The sequence below is a fragment of the Coloeus monedula genome (assembly GCF_965178545.1).
Source record: "Coloeus monedula genome assembly, chromosome: 23".
Lineage (NCBI taxonomy): Eukaryota > Metazoa > Chordata > Aves > Passeriformes > Corvidae > Coloeus > Coloeus monedula.
The window spans coordinates 5,288,238-5,308,845 of NC_138803.1; the positions used below are offsets into that span (position 1 = coordinate 5,288,238).

The 20,608-nt window shown below is 51.0% G+C and overlaps 1 protein-coding gene across 2 annotated transcripts in view; it reads left to right on the top strand.

Moving 5' to 3' along the window:
* Positions 1-18,649, top strand: part of NFASC (neurofascin) — a gene marked incomplete at both ends in the record, with an annotated part of 51,479 nt that extends 32,830 nt beyond the window's left edge. Inside the window, 6 exons of one of the 2 annotated variants that reach the window (XM_082295949.1) lie at positions 817-1,074; positions 3,194-3,310; positions 5,391-5,546; positions 10,259-10,390; positions 12,328-12,397; positions 18,418-18,649. In XM_082295949.1, coding sequence (XP_082152075.1) covers positions 817-1,074; positions 3,194-3,310; positions 5,391-5,546; positions 10,259-10,390; positions 12,328-12,397; positions 18,418-18,649 — 965 coding nt within the window. The remainder of the gene's footprint in view (positions 1-816; positions 1,075-3,193; positions 3,311-5,390; positions 5,547-10,258; positions 10,391-12,327; positions 12,398-18,417) is intronic. The other variant, XM_082295950.1, reaches the window with a different exon arrangement.
* Between the last annotated feature and the right edge of the window lie 1,959 nt (positions 18,650-20,608).

A 20,608-nucleotide genomic window follows, 5' to 3' on the forward strand; every position in this document is an offset into this window, starting at 1 on the left:
TTTCCCCCTTTCCTTGGAGCACATTCCCGCTTTTCCTTGGAATCACAGCTCAATCCAGCAAACAAATGGCTCCCAATTATCCCCCAGGACAGCTCGAGGTGTTCCAAGCCCTCACTTAAATGCAAACTGTGAGGGGCAAAGCTCTATCCCTGCCTCCCCCACGGGCTAAATCCCCCTCCATGCCCAAGCTGCTCCTTCTCCAGGCTGGAAAAAAGCTGGGAAGCTGCAGGCTGAGCTGGCAGCTCGAAAAATGCTGGAGGTGTAGTCCAGGGACAGCTGGATTAACGGGATTGCGGCTGGCCCGACAAATGGGATTAGTGCCTTTCCCTCAAGAGCTAAATCCCATTTGGTTTTCCTGGGATGCAGTGGGACAATGGGATGAGGACAAACCCCTGCGTCCCCTGAGCTGCATTTTTCCAGGCTGTCCATGCTGGTTTATCCCAGAGGGGTGATGGGCAGGGAAAAGGCAGAGGAGAAGCAGCTCGTTCAGGCCTGGCATTGGGATTGGGATCGGGATCAAAGCAGAGGAACGGGAGCAGCCCCAGCACCTCTCCCAGCCCCTGGGATGGGCTCAAGGGGACAGGGGGAGGAAAAGGGGTTCAGTCTGGCGTTCCCAGTGGGATCCAGTCCCTGGGATGGGCTCAGGCCATCCCTGCATGGGGACAGGGGTAGGAAAAGGGGTCCAGCCGTGCGTTTGCAGCGGGATTTGCTCCATGCCATGCCGCTCTGGGGAGGGCAGAGCCCCGGGGACGCCACCTCGGGTACAAAGCCGGTGTTTCCCTCTCCCAGAGGCAACTGGGCCACCTCCAACCGCAGTGGAGGAAACCAGTCCTGAAACCAGTCCTGAAACCAGTCCTGAAACCAGCCCTGAAACCAGCCCTGAAACCAGTCCTACAATCAGCCCTACAATCAGCCCTACAACCACCCCAACCACCACCGACACCACAACCACCACAACCACCACAACAACCACCACCACAACAACCACCACCACCACCAGCGCCGCCAGCACCGCCGCCAGCACCAGCGCCGCTGCCGAGAGGGCTCCGGCAGCCACGACCAAGCACGAGTTGGGTACTGAGCTTTCCTTTTCCTCTAACTCCTCTCTAACCTGACTGTGACCCTTCCCCACCTTGATTCTTTGGGATACCAGGAAAATCGGAGCCCTTCCATGCTCTGGGATGGGAATCTGGGTGTACAAGCAGGAATCTGGAGAGTTCTGTGCCACCAGGGAATAACCCAGCCCTGCTGAGGGTGTGGCGATGCTGGATGAGGTTCGGGAAGAGGTGGAAAATCCTACAAATATTCCCCAAAGTGTTATCGGGTGTTTAGAGCTGTTACAAACGGGTTCTGGTGCTCCTGCAGGAGATGTCACCTCGGATTTAGCACATCAGCTGCTAGCACCGAGAGCTGTCAGGATTTATCCGAGTCTCCTTGGGTTTATCCTGCTGCTCCCTGCGCTGCCGGAGCCCCCGGGAGCGCTGGGGAAGGGTGGGAGTTCCAGCACAATCCCTGCGCCAGGTGTTTCCCAGGTCAGGAGAAACTTCTCGTGTCATCAGGAGGATCCAACTTGGCTCTGGTGGGGAAATCTTCCCTCCTGGATGTGGTTTAGGGATAAATCTGGAAGGATTTATCTGGGTTCGAAACACCGGGATAATGGAAATTACGGTTAATAAATAATTAGGTTTGTTCAAAAATAAGTCAAGCAAAAAGGGAATGAAATCACGATTAAAAACTTGGATGGCGTTTGGGGCAACCTGGGATAGTGGAAAATGTGGAATGGGGAGTGAGATGAGTTTTAAGGTCCCTTCCCACTCAAACCATCCTGGGACTATTCCGTGACTCAGTTCAAAGCCATTTCTTTATATTTTTGCATGAAATCAGCTTAAAACGCTTCAAAACCGCCACAACTTTCTGCAGGGGCATCTGCCCCCATCGGACACCCCAGGTTTGGTGATGAAGAGAGATCAGGCCCACACCAGGCATCAATCCATGTGGAAATGCTGCTGGTTGGAAATAGGGAATTAAGTGTGAGGTTGGAAATAGGGAATTAAGTGTGAGGTTGGAAATGGGGAATTGTGAGGTTGGAAATAGGGAATTGTGAGGTTGGAAATGGGGAATTACATGTGAGGCACAGAGCAGGGAAAGAGGACGTGAGGGAAAAAGGAACCTCCGGTGTCCCCACCCAGCCCAGGTTGGGATTTAAAGGATTCCAGGTCACCCCACAGCGCCAGGTCCTTGCAGCACCCTAAAACCCCCACAGCTGGCTTTTTCCAAGGCATTGTGGCACTCGATCCTGGATTTTGTGACATCAAAACATCACAACACCCTAAGGAAAAATGATATTAAACCCCAAGATGTCGATTCTCCGCTGTCCCTTAAAATCCCCCTGAAGTGCAGGATTGGTTCCCACCTCAGTAGGAACGGGACTCATCCCAAGCGACGTCGAGATCCCTTAACTTCAACCTCACACACGAGTGACCTCATTGTCCCACCGGGGCCACAGCGACGTGACAATTCCCTGCCACTCCTGGCGCTCGATCCGTGCTCATCCATGCAGGAATTCCAGGACAAGGTTTTCCTGCTGGCCCAGATCCTCAGGGATGTGCCCCGGAAGAATTCCAGGATGAGCTGAGCACAGTTGGATTTAAACACTGCCCAAAATTCCCTAAAAATGTTGGGAATCTTGGGGAAGATCTATCCAGCCTTAGGCTGAGGTTAATTCACACTTAGGCTGAGACCAAAGTGTGAATTCACTCCAGGAATTTGTAAGGATTTTGTGAGGTTTCCGTAAGGTTTTTGTAAGGATTTTTAAGGTTTTTGTGAAGATTTTGTGAGGTTTTTGTGAGGTTTTTGTAAGGCTTTTGTGAGGTTTTTGTAAGGTTTTTAAAGGTTTTTTAAGGTTTTTGTGAGTTTTTTGTAGGGATTTTTTAAGGATTTTGTGAGGTTTTCATAAGGATTTTGTGAGGCTTTTGTAAGGTTTCCTCAAGGTTTTTTGTGAGGTTTTGTAAGCTTTTCAGGAGCATTTTTAAGGTTCATTTAAAGTTTTCCTGAGGTTTTTGTAAGGATTTCGTACGGTTTTTTTAGGTTTTTATGAGGTTTTTGCGAGCTTCCCCACCACCATCCACTAGTCAAGCTCTAAGCCAGGCCTAACCCCACTAAGCACTAACTCCTGTTCTAACCTGTCCCCCAGCCGCCAATGGATCGTCCATATGGGACATCAGAGCCATGGCGAACAGTAACTGGGCAAACATCACCTGGAGCCACAATTTCTCGGCAGGAACTGACTTTGTGGTTAAGTATATCACCAGTAAGCATCAGATCGCGTGGGGACTCTATGGGGTGGCGCTGCCCTTAGAGATCCTGCCAGCTCCTGCCCTTTCCTTGGATTTAATTCCATAATTCCATGGCCAGCTGGAAAAACGGGAGGGGAAAACATCGTGGTTGTGGTGGCTGGGGTAGATCAGAGGTGGTTCTCGAGGGGTTCCCTCTCCGTGCGCCGATGGCCGTGGGGTTTTACGATCGGTGGGAATGTTGAGTCGTGGTTGACGGAAAGAGGTGTAAAAGATGGAGAAAAATGAAATTTCTGGGAATTGGAAGATGGGATTCCTGAACCTGGAGTTGGCAGAATCCTCTAAGATCCCAAACCTCCTCCTCGGTGTCTCTTAGTGTTGTACGGCTCCGTCCTGGGCTGGGAGCAGAGCCGGGATCTCCGGGTTTGGTGCCGGTTTAGGGAGAGGTTTTTGTGTCGTTGGTTGGTTTGGGGTTTCTGGAGAGGCGGTGCCAGCTGCTGCTCATCCCTGAGTTTATTCCCAGCCCTCGCATCCGCTGCTGTGCTGGCCTGGAATCCCTGAACTCGGCATTTCAAAAAAACCGCTTGTAATTCCCGGCAGGAAACCCTTCCTGGCCTTTCCAGCTTCCCTCAGGAGATCACCTTGAATTGCCCTTGAGATGATCCCCTGTGCAAAACCACTGTCTGGTGTCCGAAATTCCCATATTTTAGGATATGCATGAGCCTGCCAGGCCCTAAATCCCAAATATTCCAGCTCCCAACCCACCCCTATTTTTCCCCAGTCACTGGGAAGCACAAGGATCGGGTCCAGGTGCTGAATCCGTGCTGCAACAGCAGCAATCCCTTGGGATTCCCTCTCCAAATCTGTCTGAGGGAAGAAACCTTGGAGATTTCAGCCCTTCCTGGAGAGTTGTGGTTTTCCACCACTTTTTGGTGGCATTCAAAGGAGCAAAACCCTCAAAGCCGCATTTCTCCTTCCCTGCTGAGCCATGAATCCAGGCCCCAGTGCAGGTTTTCTGGAATTCCGTGGATAATGCTCAGGATTAAGCTCGTGAGCAAATTATTCCCGGCTCAACAGGTCGTTCTTGGAAAGAACCTGGGAGAAACCAGCCCGTGACCATCCCTTGTTGAGTCACGGGGCCAAACTCTCCCCCAAAAGCAGATCCAAAGGATCGTTAATAATTATCCAGCTCATCCAAAGTCTCCAGCCCAGCTGGAGCACACCTGGAGCACACCTGGAGCACAGGTACCACTCCCAACAGCACCAAAACCCAATCCTGTATCTCCTTCACCCAGCTGGGCCTGAGCAGGCAAATTCCAGTGTTTTTATGGTAAAATCCCAAAAATCCAGATCTGAAGCTGGGCAGGTAGAGAACCTATGGAGGCTTTAACTTAGGGAGAGACCCAAACAGCTCCCAGGAATTTTTTTCCCTGTGTGGCAAGCAGGGATGCAGCACAACCCCCACCTATCCTCAATTCCCAGTGGGTAACGACCCCACATCAGCACCTCCTTGTCCCCAGAGTAGTGACCCCAAACCAGCAGTTCCTTGGCTTGGGAAACGATCCCAAACCAGCAGTTCCTTGGCTTGGGAAACGATCCCAAACCAGCAGCTCCTTGGCTTGGGAAACGATCCCAAACCAGCAGTTCCTTGGCTTGGGAAACGATCCCAAACCAGCAGTTCCTTGGCTTGGGAAACGATCCCAAACCAGCAGCTCCTTGGCTCGGGTACCAATCCCAAACCAGCAGTTCTTGGCTTGGGAAACGATCCCAAACCAGCAGCTCCTTGTCCCTGGAGCTGTGTAATTCCCACTCAATCCCCAGGGATATCACACCGCCTTGCCCCCGGTGTCACAATCCCAAATCAGCAGCTCCTTGGTTCAGGAAATGATCCCAAACCAGCAACTCTTGGCTCCAGTACCAACCCCAAACCAGCAACTCTTTGGTTCTGGTACCGGCCCCAAACCAGCAGCTCCCTGCCCCGGGAGCCGCGTCATTCCCGGCCAGCCCTCAGGGCCAGCCCCACACCTGGGCCACGGTGTCCCCGGTGTCCCCGCGGGGTGTCCGGGCAGGGTTTGATGTGCGGTTTCTGTTCCCCAGGTAACAAGACAGAGAAATCAATCCCCGTTAAGGCTCAGGGCCCGTCCTCGGTGCAGCTGGCGGATCTGACGCCGGGGATGATGTACAAGCTGTGGGTGTTCCCCATATGGTCCCACCCCAGCGAGCACTCGTACATTACCTTTACCACCAGCTCAGGTGAGACGGGCGTCGGCCGCGTGTCCCCAGAGCGTCCCCAGAGCGTCCCCGGCATGGCCCCGGCATGGCCCAGCCATCCCCATGGTGCTTCGGCCATGGCTGCATGGAAATCCCTCATCCCACCGCCCTCGACTCGCGGCATTTCTCAACCCAGGGCTTGCTCGGCGTTGCGCGGAGGAGGAGGATCCCAGGAAGGGATGGGGATCCCTTTGGATGGGGATTCCTCGGGATAGGGATCCCTTGGGATGGAGGAAAGGGAGGAGAAAGCGTTCATGTTGTCACAGCCTCTGCTTGCGGCCCCCCGTGCACGAGTGACATCTCAGAGATGTCACTGATGGGATGACGCATTGGGAGTGGGAATGTGGTGTTGGCACGAGTGAATCCTTAGGGATTTCCATCCTCCTGGGATGTTTCCTCTGGCACTTGGTGGGGAATTTGCCAGGCTTTGTATCCGTGTGGTTTCCACGTCTTCCTTGTTATGGATTCCCCCATTTCCCACCCGGCTCCAGACGCTCCCTCCTTTGTCCCACAGGAGCTTTATCTGTTTGTAAAACTCCGCTGCTCCCTCCCGATGATTCCCAGGAAATCCAAACAGCCCTAAATCCCTTCCTATCCACCCGGGGCTTTTCCATAGGGATCTGTGCCCAGCTCCTGTCAAACACTCTGCTGGAACTCTGCAGAGCAGGAAACACCGGAGCAGCCTCCCTGACAGTGCCGTGGGTAGAGGTGGGGATTTCCAAGGAATTCAGATAGTTTTGCTCAGCTCCAGCTGTGGGATGGGAAGCTCTGGAAATTTCCAGGCTCCTCCAGGAAGGGCAAAAGGAAAATGGGAATCCCGGTGAGGGAGAGCTGCAGGAACTGGGGAGCAGAGCTCCCCACACACCCCCGTGCTCATCTGAAATCAGCAGAAAATCTGGAATGCCGCCGGGTAATTCCCAGGCAGGGGCAGATGGCAGCCGCCGGTGTTCCGTGGAATCAAGGTTGGAAAAACCTCTGCGATCATCGAGTCCCACCATTCCCCTGGCACTGCCAAGGCCACCACGTCCCCGGGTGCCACATCCAGGTGGTTTTGGGGTGTCCAACCCTTCTCAACGCCAACAAAGCCCCAGTGAGTGCTGCCCTTGGCTCTGTCCCCAAACCGCTCCAGGGTTGAGCGAATCCACGGCACAGCAGCCCCTGGAATATTCTGATCCCACACATCAGAGCTGATTTTGGACACAGACCCCTCCCAGCACAGCTCCAGTTGTTGTGTTAAATCCCCAGTTTTGTTTCTGCTTCCGGATCTTTCCCCGAGTCCGAAATTTCTGTCAGCTCCCACCCTACCCGCGAGTTATCCCACTGGATAACCATTTTGTCCCTCTGGATAACCATTCCCAACCTGGACCCGCCTCTTCCTTCCTCCCCTGCTTTTCCCCCACTTCGGGATCCATGGGGGGACCGAAGGGACAGCAAGGGGCCGGGAATCATTAAAAAAAATGGGGAAAAAAAGCACAATATCCTTGGCTGATTCCTGCTGGGAAGACTCTGCATATATTTTCCATAATTGAGAGGTTCCTACTGATATTTTCATGGAGAATAAGGGATGGGGCCACCTTTATCCCCGGGATTGAGGCTGGTGCTGACCTGAGCCCTGTGGGATGCACGGAGCTGTCGCCTTCCCTGCAGGAATAAACGCTCCACATCCATTTCTCTCCTGGCTGGATGCTGCTGACACAAGTGCCGGGCCCCCGCTGACAATCCTATGGCATCGGGAATGCTTTGGATGAAAAGGAACCGTGCAGTTTTGGGGGTTTGGGGGGTTTTATTTAAATCTTGTAAATCATTGTTCTAAAGGTTTCTTCAGGCTGGGGGCAGATAAATAAGAAATATTCCCCTGCAGGAGGCCGAGCTCTGATTTTGCTCCTGATTAACTGGCAGCTCATTAAGCTGACAAAATTCCTCCCAGGAGCAAAGGGCACTTGGAAATGACAAAAATAGCGGAGTAGAAGGAGGTCTGCTAAATTTTAAATAAATAAATGGGTCCAAACACTGGGAAGAGTGTCCAGAGATGGGAATGGAGATGGAGAAGGGGCTGGAGACTTCCTGAGGGGGCTCAGCCTGCAGAAAAGGAGGCTCCGGGGGGATTTCTGGCTCTGCACAACTCCCTGGTGGGATTTTATCCCAGGGAACAGGGGCAGGAGGAGAGGGAACAGCCTCAGGCTGGGCCAGGGGAGGCTCAGGTTGGACATCAGCAGGAATTTCCTCATGGAAAGGCTTGGAAAGGGCTGCCCAGGGAGGTTTGGAGTGCCCATCCCTGGAGGTGTCACCTGGACGTGGCACTGAGTGCTCAGGGTGGGGATCGGGCACAGCTCGGACTCGATGATCCCGGAGGGATTTTCCAGCCTCAGTGATCCTGGGATTCTGGGAATAGGAGCACACAAGGCTGGAGCCAGAGGGGACTTTTCACTCCCAAAGATCTCCTTTGCAATCCAAGACAAAAATCTCGGTGGAGCTGAGCTCTGCTCCTGGCACATCAATGATGACTCTGAGCTAACGAATTTTCTGACGTGAAATTATCATTAATTATTTTTAAAAAGGCTCTGCAGCTGCAATTCCAATCAGGACCTGTCAGATCCCGCAGCTGCTTTCATGTTTTCCCTTGAGGTTGGCCTCACCTTAAAGCAAATCACAAAATCTCCTGGGGCAGCCACGGGCTTCAAACCTTCCTGTCCCCACTGCTGCAATGACAGTCACTCGTTCACCCCAAATCCACCTTTGCTGGGATTTGATTTGGTCCTCAGGTGTTGCTTTTTTGGGAAGGATGGAAGTTAGCCCCTTTTTTTGGGAAGGATGGAAATTATCCCCTTCCCTACAGGCAGTGCCCTCATCCTCCTGTGAGATCTCCTGGGCGCTTGGGGTTTAAAATCCTCCCTCCTTTCCAAACTCAGCTCCAACCCTCATCCCACCTCTCAGGCCTCTCTGGAATTTCATCTTTTGAAGACCCTCTTTGTTTCTCCCTGGAAAAACCCCATCCCATCACTGGTCATGGGATTTTTTCCATCTCTGACCTTTCTGGCATTGCTTCCTTCCCCTTCCCGCCCCGAGCACTCCGATAATCGAATCCATTCCTTTGTCATTGTCTCGTTCTCTCCATCTAAAAGCGCATCCACGAGGACTCCGGAGCTCAGGCTGGGATAAAGGAAATGTGGGATTTAGCAGTGTTGGAGGGGAAAGCAGCCAAAGGAAGCATCAGGCAGCTCCTTCCACCCTCGGTGCTGCTCAAACCCCACAAAATATTCTGGGTTCAGCATCGTTTCTTGACCAAAGATTCTCCTTCGTGCCATTGTCCTCTTTAATCCGAATTTCCTTGCCATGGTTTGCCTGCAATTCCCTGGATTTCATCCTGAGGAGATGACTTCTTCTCTTGGGCTCAGTTCCGATGGAATACGCACAGTTTGATCCCTGAAATTTTGTGGGTTAGGAATTTTTGCCCATCCATCCCATTTTTCCCATTGCTGCCTCTCTTCCAAGCTCCTTTCCCTCCGAACCCATTGAGTTCCCTGCTTTCTTCATCCATCTTTTTTCTTGCCAGATTTTCAGGATACTCCCTGCTCTCTCCTGCCCATCTCCGTTCCCAATCCCATCCCAACCACCCTGATTGTCCCACATTCCCACCAGGAGCGTCTCCGTTTTCCTTCATCTGGGATAAATCCAGCCCCCGCTGCTGCGCTGAAGGTTATTTTCTCCTCTGCCTCGCTGAATTCCAAGGAGAGGCTGGAAAAGGCAGCGTTGGAGCTATTTTTAGGCCATGGATTTGTCTGTCTGACCGTGTGGGAGAGCTGGGAATGGCAGGGAGGACACGGGAGCTGGAGGATGGGAACAGGACTTGGAATTAAATCCTATAAACAGGCAGGAGCCTTGGGAAGGCGCTGGGAACAGGAATTTGCTCCAGGAGAAAACATGTGGAGCTATCAGACCCCTCTTCTCTCCAGTTCATCCCAGTTCATCCCAGTTCAAGGCTGCCAGTGAACCCTCAGGGCTCAGCAATTCCCTGTTCCAGCGGTGCTGCCCAAAATCCCTTGGAAGTGGGAATGTTTCTCTTGGGTCTTCCCACACCCAGGGCAGTTTTCAGATGCAGCAAATTCCATCAGATTCCTTCCCCAGCTTCTTTCACCTTTATTTGCAATTCCCTTTTCCCGGATTTTCCTTTCTGTTGGGTTCCTTCACTTTTCAAAGCTCCTGATAAAACTGATTTGATTTTCCATCATAAAAGGAAAAGAAAACCATGAAAAAGCCATCAAAAAACCTCTAAAAACCACCAAAAACCCACCAAAACCCACCAAAAAATACATAGAAAAAACCACCAAAAAACACTGACAAAACCCAATAAAACACCAAAAAACCCACCAAAATACTGCCAAAAAACCACCTTAAACCCACCAAAAAAAAAACTCCACAACAAAACCCCAAAGAACCACCAAAAAAAAAAATCAACATACACTAAAGAAACACCAAAAAGCCACCAAAACCCCTCAAAAATCCACCAAAACCACCAAAAAAATCACCAAGAACCACCAAAGAAACACAAATCCCTGAGCTACAACTTCAACCACACACCCAGACACACCCAAACGAAAGAAAATTCCCGAGCCAGCGCCCTGAATTCCTCCTTCCTCCATTTCCCTGCGGGCTCCGCTCCGTTCCTTAGGAATGTTTTCCCCTTTTTCCCGCAGCCTACACCAAGAACCAGGTGGACATCGCCACGCAGGGCTGGTTCATCGGCCTCATGTGCGCCATCGCCCTCCTCGTGCTCATCCTGCTCATCGTCTGCTTCATCAAGAGGAGCCGCGGCGGGAAGTATCCAGGTGAGGATGGGAATGGCCATTCCCAAGGTTTGAACAGGCTCGGGATTCCTGGGGATATTCCAGCGGTGGGGAATATCCAGGTGAGGATGGGAATGGCCATTCCCAAGGTTTGAGCAGGCTCGGGATTCCTGGGGATATTCCAGCGGTGGGGAATATCCAGGTGAGGATGGGAATGGCCATTCCCAAGGTTTGAACAGGCTCGGGATTCTTGGGGATATTCCAGTGGTGGGGAATATCCAGGTGAGGATGGGAATGGCCATTCCCAAGGTTTGAACAGGCTCGGGATTCTTGGGGATATTCCAGCGGTGGGGAATATCCAGGTGAGGATGGGAATGGCCATTCCCAAGGTTTGAGCAGGCTCGGGATTCTTGGGGATATTCCAGCGGTGGGGAATATCCAGGTGAGGATGGGAATGGGCATTCCCAAGGTTTGAACAGGCTCGGGATTCTTGGGGATATTCCAGCAGTGGGGAATATCCAGGTGAGGATGGGAATGGCCATTCCCAAGGTTTGAGCAGGCTCGGGATTCTTGGGGATATTCCAGCGGTGGGGAATATCCAGGTGAGGATGGGAATGGCCATTCCCAAGGTTTGAGCAGGTCAGGAATTTTTGAGGATAATGCAGGTGTTGGAGAGATGGGATTGTGAGGGGTTGATCCTTCTGTAGTGGGAATTTAGGGCTATAAATTGATAGAGAAATGTAATTTTTGTATTTATAAATGTATTTGTAGAAAAGGATGGATCGTATATATAGAGGATTTTATATCAAGCACAGAGGAAATTGTAAGAAGCATAAATTATAATAATTATAAATTATAAATAACTATAAATAAAATTATATCATATAATACTATAATAATATTATGGTATTATATAATAGAATATATTATATTATAATTATTATATTATTATATTTTATTTTATTATATCATTGTATTATATATTATATTGTATATAATATAATATAATATAATATAATATAATATAATATAATATATTATTATATTATATTATATATTAAAATTATATTATATTATAATAGATATTATAATAATATGACAATATAATAACATAGCTTAATAATATACAATATAATATAGCATGAGATAATAGAATGCCATATAATAAATATAAAATAAATTATGAATAATTATAAATAATCATTCATTCTTATTTACATGGGGTTGTTTACTAATAAAAGCGATTCATGTTTAATTTATTCCATTAATATTTGTTGCTTAGAAGGTGTTTGTTATTTAGGATTTTATAAAATAAATCAGAATTTTTTTTTTTTTAATTAAGAAAATCCCGCAATTAACACATCCCCTCCTTGTCTGGTGTGCCTGAGGTGCCACCACTGCAGCATCCTTTGCAAATCCTTTATAAACCCTTTGTAAACCCTTTGTAAACCCTTTGTAAGCTCTTTGTCAGTCCTTTGCAAACTCTTTGTAAACCCTTTTCAAACCCTTTATAAACCCTTTGTAAACCCTTTGTAAACCCTTTGTAAGCCCTTTCTAAACCCTTCGCAAACCCTTTTCAAATCCTTTTGTAACCCCTTTGTAAACCGTGTCAGACCTTTGCAATCCCTTTGTAACCCCTTTGCAATCCCTTTGTAACCCCTTTACAAACCCTTTACGAACCCTTTACGAACCCTTTACAAACCAGTTACAAACCCTTTATAAACCCTTTTCAATCCCTTTTCAATCCCTTTTTCACTTTGCAAACCCTTTGTGTAACCCCTGTGTAACCCCTGTGTAACCCCTGTGTAACCCCTGTGTAACCCCTGTGTAACCCTTCTCCAGCCCTCCCCGGTGCAGTTTTCACCTGCCCGAGCTCTTCCCCCTCAGGGCCACCCCAGGACCCTTCCCCAGCTCCTGCCCATTCCCAAACCCTTTCAATCCTTACTGGTTTAACTGGGGGGGGCTCTGCTCCTTCGCAGTGCGGGACAACAAGGACGAGCACCTCAATCCCGAGGACAAGAACGTGGAGGACGGATCCTTCGACTACAGGTAGGATCCCATGGAATGTCGGACCCCCCCATCAGCCCCTCCCCCACCATCACAGCCCCCCTCCCCCACCCTGTGGTGCCACAAATCCCCCGGAACCATCCCTGTCCCCCCTTCCCTCCTCCTGCCGCCTTCCCGCTGTAATTCCCGAAGGAAACGGCTCCCAAAGCACTGCCAGAGCCGCCAGGTTGTGGGGTTCCACCTCCTGTTCCTGGGATTCTGGAATCGGCGACCTCGGACAGCTCCCAGCAGGACTAAACCGACCTTAATGGAACTTCTGACACATGAAACGCCAAAAATCACCCCAAAAACCTGAACTCTGTAGCAGCCTGAGGGTATTTCTGCAGCATCCTAAAGGAGAAATGTCCAAAGTTCTGTTGGGAGCAGAGCTGGGATTCTGGAATCAGCTCCATGGGACAGCTCCCACCAGGAGCAGATCAACCTTAACAGAACTCCTGACACTTAAAACCCCCCAAAACCCCCCAAAACCCCAAACTTTGTAGCAGCCTGAGGGTATTTCTGGAGTCTCACCCCAGAGCTCAGCCCCTCTCCTTCCCATAAAGGAATATCCATGGCACATTCCTCCCAAAGCTCTGTTGGGATCAGCCCTGGAAGCAGGAAAGGGGAATGATTTGGGGTCTGCCTGCATTCCAGCCCCACACAATCCCATAAAAACCCCTGTGAGGGCTCCAGCAGGGATTCAGCCAGAACCTCTCCGACTTCCCTGGCTCCATCCCACTCTTCGCACGCAAATGTCACCCTCAAAGGGCAGCAGAGCCTTTTTCCCTCCAGGAAAACTCCCGGGATGTGTCAGAAAGGGACAGGAGCCTCCCAAGCATTCCCAGCTCTCCGTGATTCCCCGGGAGCCGGTCCCGCTGTCAGGGCTCACCTGGAAGCTGAGGGGATCTGGCATATTTGAATTCCTTAAAGAATTAAAATTCCCATTTCCCACCTGAGCTGGAGGCAAAACACAAGGGGAATTTTCCTCCTGATTTAAACCAGGGGGTTCATTCAATCCTGTGTCATTCCCAGCATGGGATGGATTTTTTTGGGATTCAGGAAGGGAATAAGAACTGATTCTGCCAAAGGATTTAGGGGGAAAAAATGAATCAGAAACAGAAAAGGAGCAGAACCAGGGATCACATTTATTTTGTCAGAGGTGCAGAAACTCCATTTCAGGGTTTTTTTTTTATTCCAAAGGATTCCATTAAGCTCCCCAGACTCGCAAAAAACACGGAATACAAACACATCCCGTCAGGATTCTGTAGGGAAAGGCTGACATTCCTGAATGTCCTAAAAAACACCCAGGGGCGGTGTTCCTTCCTCACCTTCCTCCCCTCCCTGCTGCTCAGCACTTCCAGGGCTGGCAAAAAAATCCACCTGTAAACTTTTGGGATGTTCCCTTCGGATTCCATGCTGGGACAGGGAAAACAGCAGAGGAGAAACGAGCCCATCCTGGTCCCGCTGCAGGTTTTGGGGTCAGAGCCATCCCTTCCCAGGCAGGATTTTATGGGCTGCTCCCGGCACAGGAATGAGCCATAACCAGGGCACAGCCCAGCCCCAAACAATTCCAGTCAGGATCGGGAGCCTCGTGCTTCCCAGATTTGTGGGATGGTTTGTGGGATGGTTTGTGGGAAGCCTGAACCCCCCATTCCCACAGGGATTCTCCCTGGCCGAGCTTCTGGCAGCACTCACGGATTTCCTGGCTCTGCTTCTCCAGAGCCCACGAAGAGAGGTCCATCCAACCCCTCCCGGCCCCATCCACCGTTCCCGAGGCAAATCCATAGCCAGGCACTCCTTGCCTGGCCCTGAGGGGAATCCAAGCTCTTGGAATGGCTGGCACCAATTCCCTGGCACCATCCAAGGGGTGTTTCCTTCCAGGCAAGGGGAAGGATTGGGGTGAATCCTTCTGACTTTCACGGACAGCCCCGTTCCCAAAATTTCCAAAGGGAAGGCACGAGTCAGTGGAAGGACAACAAAACTCCGGGATGGAGTCCGTGGAGTTTTATGAAGTAAATGAAGGGGGAAAACCCCAATCAAATGAGAACAACGCAAAAAAAGCCAACAACCCACAAACTTTGCCCCCTCCTCCTGAGGAACACCAGGATTCCTGGGAGAATTCCAGGAAGTTTCTCTCTGGGAGGCAGAAGGGAAGGTGAAGCCGGAGGCTGGAGCTGTTGGCTGATCGAGCTTGGGGCTGATTGCAGGGCCGGGCTCCGGGAGGATTTAGGATTTCAGGGAAGGGCAGGAACTGAGCCCATCCCAGCTCCCGTCCCCTCCTCCCCATGGCATGGCTGCTGTGCCCTCGTCACCCTCACGTCCCCAGCGCCCTGTGCATGCCACTCTCCGAGCTCCTCATTCCCAGATCCCATCACATCTCTGCCCCAATCCCGGGATAATGGTGGTCCCGAGCAGGGAAGCTCCTTTCCAAGCAGGGACCATTATCCATGGATATTCCGTGCCAGTGCCGGTGCCTCATTATACCAAATGTTCCGTGCTGCCCGTGGCAGAGGCGGCTGGAAACTCTGGATGCTGGGAAGGGGAAGCCGAGTGGATTTAGGCTCCGGATTCCAGGCCAGGGCCAGGATAACGGCACAGGAGACACGGTGCAGGCAGTGCCACTCGCCAGGAGGGGACATCTCAGCAGGCAGCCAGAGGGGAGGACACAGAACCGTCCCCGGAGCCTCGTGAGGGAAGAAAGCTCTGGAAAGGCTCTGGGAAGGTGCAGGTTTATCCATAGGGCCATTCCAAGGAATCGCAGCAGGACACTGGGGTGAACCCAGGCACCCTTGTCCTGCTGCATGCGGGTCCCTAGAGCCACCACTGTCCCCTGGCCATCACCCCCAGTCCTTCTAGGATGACCCTTTCCATGCTGGGATGGCTTCCTGGGGGAATCCAAGGGGGCCAATCCCACCTGGAAGGGTTCTCCCGGCTCCATTTGGTATAACGAGGCGACGATTCCCGGTTTTTTTGGTTTTTTCGGATGTAGCACTGCCCCTGTGAATGCAGAACCTCCTCATTTCTCTCTCTGATCAGGCTCTTTCTGCTTCTCTCTGTTTTATTCCCATTCCTTCTCCTCCTTTTCACCTGGTCTATCCACATGGACCGTGAAGGTCTCTTGAAAGGTAGGACCTCGTGCTGCCAGAAGTCCGGCACATTCCGCTTTTTTTGGGAATTTTACCTTCCTTCCTTCCTTCCTTCCTTCCTTCCTTCCTTCCTTCCTTCCTTCCTTCCTTCCGAATTCCTTCCGAATTCCTTCCGAATTCCTTCCTTCCGAATTCCTTCCTTCCGAATTCCTTCCTTCCGAATTCCTTCCTTCCGAATTCCTTCCGAATTCCTTCCTTCCGAATTCCTTCCTTCCTTCCTTCCTTCCTTCCTTCCTTCCTTCCTTCCTTCCTTCCTTCCTTCCTTCCTTCCGAATTCCTTCCTTCCTTCCGAATTCCTTCCTTCCTTCCTTCCTTCCTTCCTTCCTTCCTTCCGAATTCCTTCCTTCCTTCCTTCCTTCCTTCCTTCCTTCCTTCCTTCCTTCCTTCCTTCCTTCCTTCCTTCCTTCCTTCCTTCCTTCCTTCCTTCCTTCCTTCCTTCCTTCCTTCCTTCCTTCCTTCCTTCCTTCCTTCCTTCCTTCCTTCCTTCCTTCCTTCCTTCCTTCCTTCCTTCCTTCCTTCCTTCCTTCCTTCCTTCCTTCCTTCCTTCCTTCCTTCCTTCCTTCCTTCCTCCCTCCCTCCCTCCCTCCCTCCCTCCCTCCCTCCCTTTCTTCCTCCCTTCCTTCCTTTAATTTCTTCACAGCCAAAACTCCCCCGTCCCCATTCCCACGTCCCTGCCTAACACATCAAACAAGATCCCTCTAATTCCCGCTGCCGTTGGGGCTTCCGGAGAGCCAGATCCTGCTCGGAATTGCTCCGTGAGCTGGGGGTACCCCCCAAATCCAGCCAGGTCCCCCCAGCTCCAGCTGCTGATCCCTCCTGGTGGAGCAGGATTGAGCTTGGGAATGCATGTGGGTGTTTTTCAAGGAAAACATGGATTTTCAAGGAAAAATTGTGTTTTTTCGAGGAAAACTCTGGTTTTTCAAGGAAAACTGCATTTTTTCAAGGAAAAACTGTGGTTTTCCAAGAAAAAGTGCATCCCAGGGGATGGGGACAAGGGACATGGGCCAAAACCGCTGGATCCTGACTGGTCTGGCCACTGTTAGTCCTGAAAATCCTCCCTCCGGCTCCAGCCTCCCCCTCTTCCCGATGATTTATGGGACTCAGGATAGCATTTCCCACATGGTTCCCTAATGCCAGGCTCAGCCGAGCTCCCAGAAATCCATTTTAACCTGGTTAGATCCCATCAGGAGCCGATGGAAAACCACTGCTCCCTGCTAATGCGCTAACGGGATAAACGGCCCTGGAGAGAGGTAAAACCAGCGGGAATTCTCCAGGAATGCGTTCCTGGCGGGAATTTGGTGCTGCAAACTCCTCCATTAGGGATGATCCGGATCCGGCTCAAGCTGCCCCCCAAAGTTTGGGAGGGGATGTTGGCTATTAAGGATCTGCGTTTTGCCACTCTCCCGTTGGCGTTTTTGGGGCTTTCTAACCAGTCCTGCTTCCACACGGAATTATTCCTCCTTTTCCCACAAAAAAAAAGCTGCTTCCAGAGCTAACGAATTAATTTTTTTGTTGTGATGCCAAGTTAACAGAAGGTCTCAAATATTGGGGTTGTGTTATCATTGAATTCCCAAAGTGCCGATCCGAGGAAACCCCTCGGAAACCGCGGGATCCCAAATTCCTCTCCCATTTCAGGGAGCTGATTCATTCCATGGAATGAGGGAGAATTAATCCCATGGAATGAGGGAAAATTAATGCCTTGCCCAGCTCCAGAGCCCAAGCAAAGTGCAAAAAAATCCCAATATTTTCACCAATTTTTAGGAAAATAAAGGGACAGAATGGAGCGAACCTGGCAAGTCCCGGGCTAAAAAAAACAACTGGAAAAAGACAGGAGTGAAGGCGGGAGGAGAAATAGTTCAGGGATATCTTCAGGAATATGACAGAATTTGCATGAACTAAGGAATAGCGCATATAAAAATTAATTTTTTATATCAATTTGGAGCAATCCACTGTCATCCTTCCCAAAATGTTCCCTTCTGGGTTGAACTCTTTATTTTTATAGTGACCTGGCTTTTAGTGAAAAGGAGAAAAACCCAAAGTGAGCAAAGAAAAATGCCCAGAAATAAACTGGGAAAGGTGAATTCCCAGGAATTTCGGAAGTTGCCCAGAACTTGGCATCCTAAACATACCCCCCTCGCAGTGCTCCCCATTGCATGTGGTTTTTCCAAGGAAAAACTGTGGTTTTTCAAGGAAAAACTGCATTTTTTTCAAGGAAAAACCGTGCTTTCCAAGAAAAACCTATGGTTTTTCAAGGAAAACTCTGGTTTTTCAAGGAAAACCTGTGTTTTCTCAAGGAAATCTGGGAACAAACCATTAAACCAGGTTACCCAAGGGGGGCTAAAACACTGAGAGAGAGAGAAAGAATCCGAGCGATGCCAAGGGAAGAATATCCCTGATGCTCATCCCGTCCCATTAATCCAAGTTTTGGGTGGAGTATTGAGGTTAAGAAATCGAGGTCAAGAAATTAAGGTTAGAAAATTGAGGTTTAGAAACTGAGAGTAAGGAATTGAGATTAAGAAACTGAGATTCAGAAATCGAGGTTAATAAATTGAGATGTAGAAACTGAGACGAAGAAATCGAGGTAAAGGAATCGAGATGAGGAAACTGAGGTTAAGCAATTTGAGATGAGGAAATCGAGGTGAAGAAATTTGATTTCCAAGCTGAAAAATCACCAAATTGGGTGTTCAGAGATCCCAACCACCTTCACCTCCCACACCCCCTCAACCCTCCACCCACACCCGGACACACCCCCGGTTTTTGGGGCTCTGCCGAGCCGTATTCCCGAGTGTGGATTGATTTAGGATCTCCATGCCTTGGGGGAAGGTTTTCGGCCCCGTTTCTCAACCCTTGCCGTGTCTGTCTGTCTTCTGCTGCCAGCGATGAAGACAACAAACCTCTTCCCAACAGCCAGACCTCGCTGGACGGGACGATAAAGCAGCAGGAGAGCGACGACAGCTTGGTGGACTACGGAGAAGGGGGCGAGGGGCAGTTCAACGAGGACGGCTCCTTCATCGGCCAGTACACGGTCAAGAAGGACAAGGAGGAGACCGAGGGCAACGAGAGCTCCGAAGCCACGTCCCCCGTCAACGCCATTTATTCCTTGGCATAGCAAAAACCGCCGGGAAAAGCACCCACAGCCCGAGGGGTTCGGAGCGGCCGGGGGTTCCGCTGGCAGCCGCCGCCGCCGCTGCCTCCGACAGGGAAGGGAACCAAGCAAGGACTAAAAACCACAAAAATAGAGAAAAAAAATTAAAAATAAGGAAAAAAAATGAAAAAAAAAAAAAAAAAAAAGGGAAAAAAGAAAAAATTCCAAGCAACCAGGCAGCCCAGGCGGCCGCCGATGCCATTTATCCTTAGCAAATGAGCCAACGGCAAAGGACGCGCGGGGCGGGAGCGGGAGCTGGAGCGGGAATTGGGGCTGGGCTGGAGCGGCTGGAGGAGAGGAGATGCTTGAGCTGCTCCCCAGTTTGGGGCTGCACCCCATTTTTGGGGCTACTCTTCAGTTTTGGGGCTGCACCCCGGTTCTGGGGTTGATCTCCAGTTTGAGGTTGCTCCCCAGTTTTGGAGCTGCTCTCCAGTTTTTGGGGTTGCTCCCCAGTTTGGGGCTGCCTCAGGGCCAGCTCGGAGGGGCCCCGTGCTGGGCTCGGCTCCCTGAGGCTTTATTTGTTCTTTTAGGAGGGAGCTCCAAATTTTTGGGTTTCATTTTTCCAGGAAGGTTCTGGATCAGAGGGGAGGGGGAAAAGAAATCAAAGAATGTGGGGGAGGGAAGAGCGGTGAGAGGGGCCTGGGCAGAGCAAAGGCACGGAAGGAGGAAAGGGGTGGATTTTGGGGTGAAAACACTGGATTATTGAGCCGTCCATCCTCACGGCAGCACCTTGCCCATAACCTCTCCCAAAAAACCCTCCTTCCTGAAAAAACCTATGCAGGGAAGAACAGGTCCCCACCACCTCCCTCAGCACCGGGATTTGTCCATGCTGAGGCTGGGAAAACCCACAGGGAGTTCGTCCCCCATTCCCACCGGGCTCTGGAGCGTCCTGGGAGGAGAAGAGGTTGTGGAGGAATCTGTGGGTTTTGTGGAAGGACAGAGAGGAGCCTCTCCCCCGCCGAGCCCGGGGTAACAGCACTGCAGAAAAACCTTTTTGGGTTTAAATTTGCTTTGTAGGGATTTTGGGGGGAGCCACCCCCCCCCCACCCCACGCCTGCTTTCTTTTCAAGGCAACTCCATAAATCCTATGTAGCAAAGAGGGCCTGGAAGCAGGAGCGGGATCAGGATAGGACGAGGAGACCAGAATGATTAACAGAAAAATAATCCAAGCCAGTTGTTGAGGATGGAAAAACCCCCTGGGATCAGGTGAAGGATTCCCTGAAGGATTCAGGGCCGCACCACAAGGAAGAAACACTGGACCGGAATCCACACCTCCGGAGGCACTGGGATGAGCCGGACGGACGCTGTTTTTCCCACTAAACCCCTTCCTCCTTTCTGACAGTGGCCTTTCCCCCCTCCATCCCTCAGCCAAGCCACCGTGGGACCCCCGTCCCACCTGGAGACTCCCAGGATTTCAGCGACCCCCCTGAGCACTCCCTCACATGCCTTACACAGCTTGAGACTTCCCGGGGAGTCACTCCAAGGATGCTCTTCCCGCTCCGCTTCCACGTCCCCGATGGCCTCGGATCCGCCCAAGCAGTAGGAATGGGATATCTGGGAGCGTTCCCGGCTCTCCCAGCACGGATCAGGGTAGAAGGCAGGGGTTCCTAACAGACTGCGTCCCGTGGATCTTCCCACTTCCTGCACTTTTGAAACCAAAGGTACCTTCATGGAGAGAGAGAGACAGATTGGGGTTCTTTCGGAAAAGATGGATTTTCAGATGGATTTTCCTTTTGTTACTTTTGTTTTTCTGAGGAGGATGGAGGGGTTTTTGGATGGGATGCAGCGGGATTCGTGCAGTTATTCTTCCTGCTCTGGAGACACATCGGTGACAGGGATACTCCCACTGCTATGGATTGTGGAGAGGGACTTTGCCACATCCCGATGGATCCCGGGAAGAGCCCGGACCGGGCCGACGAGAGA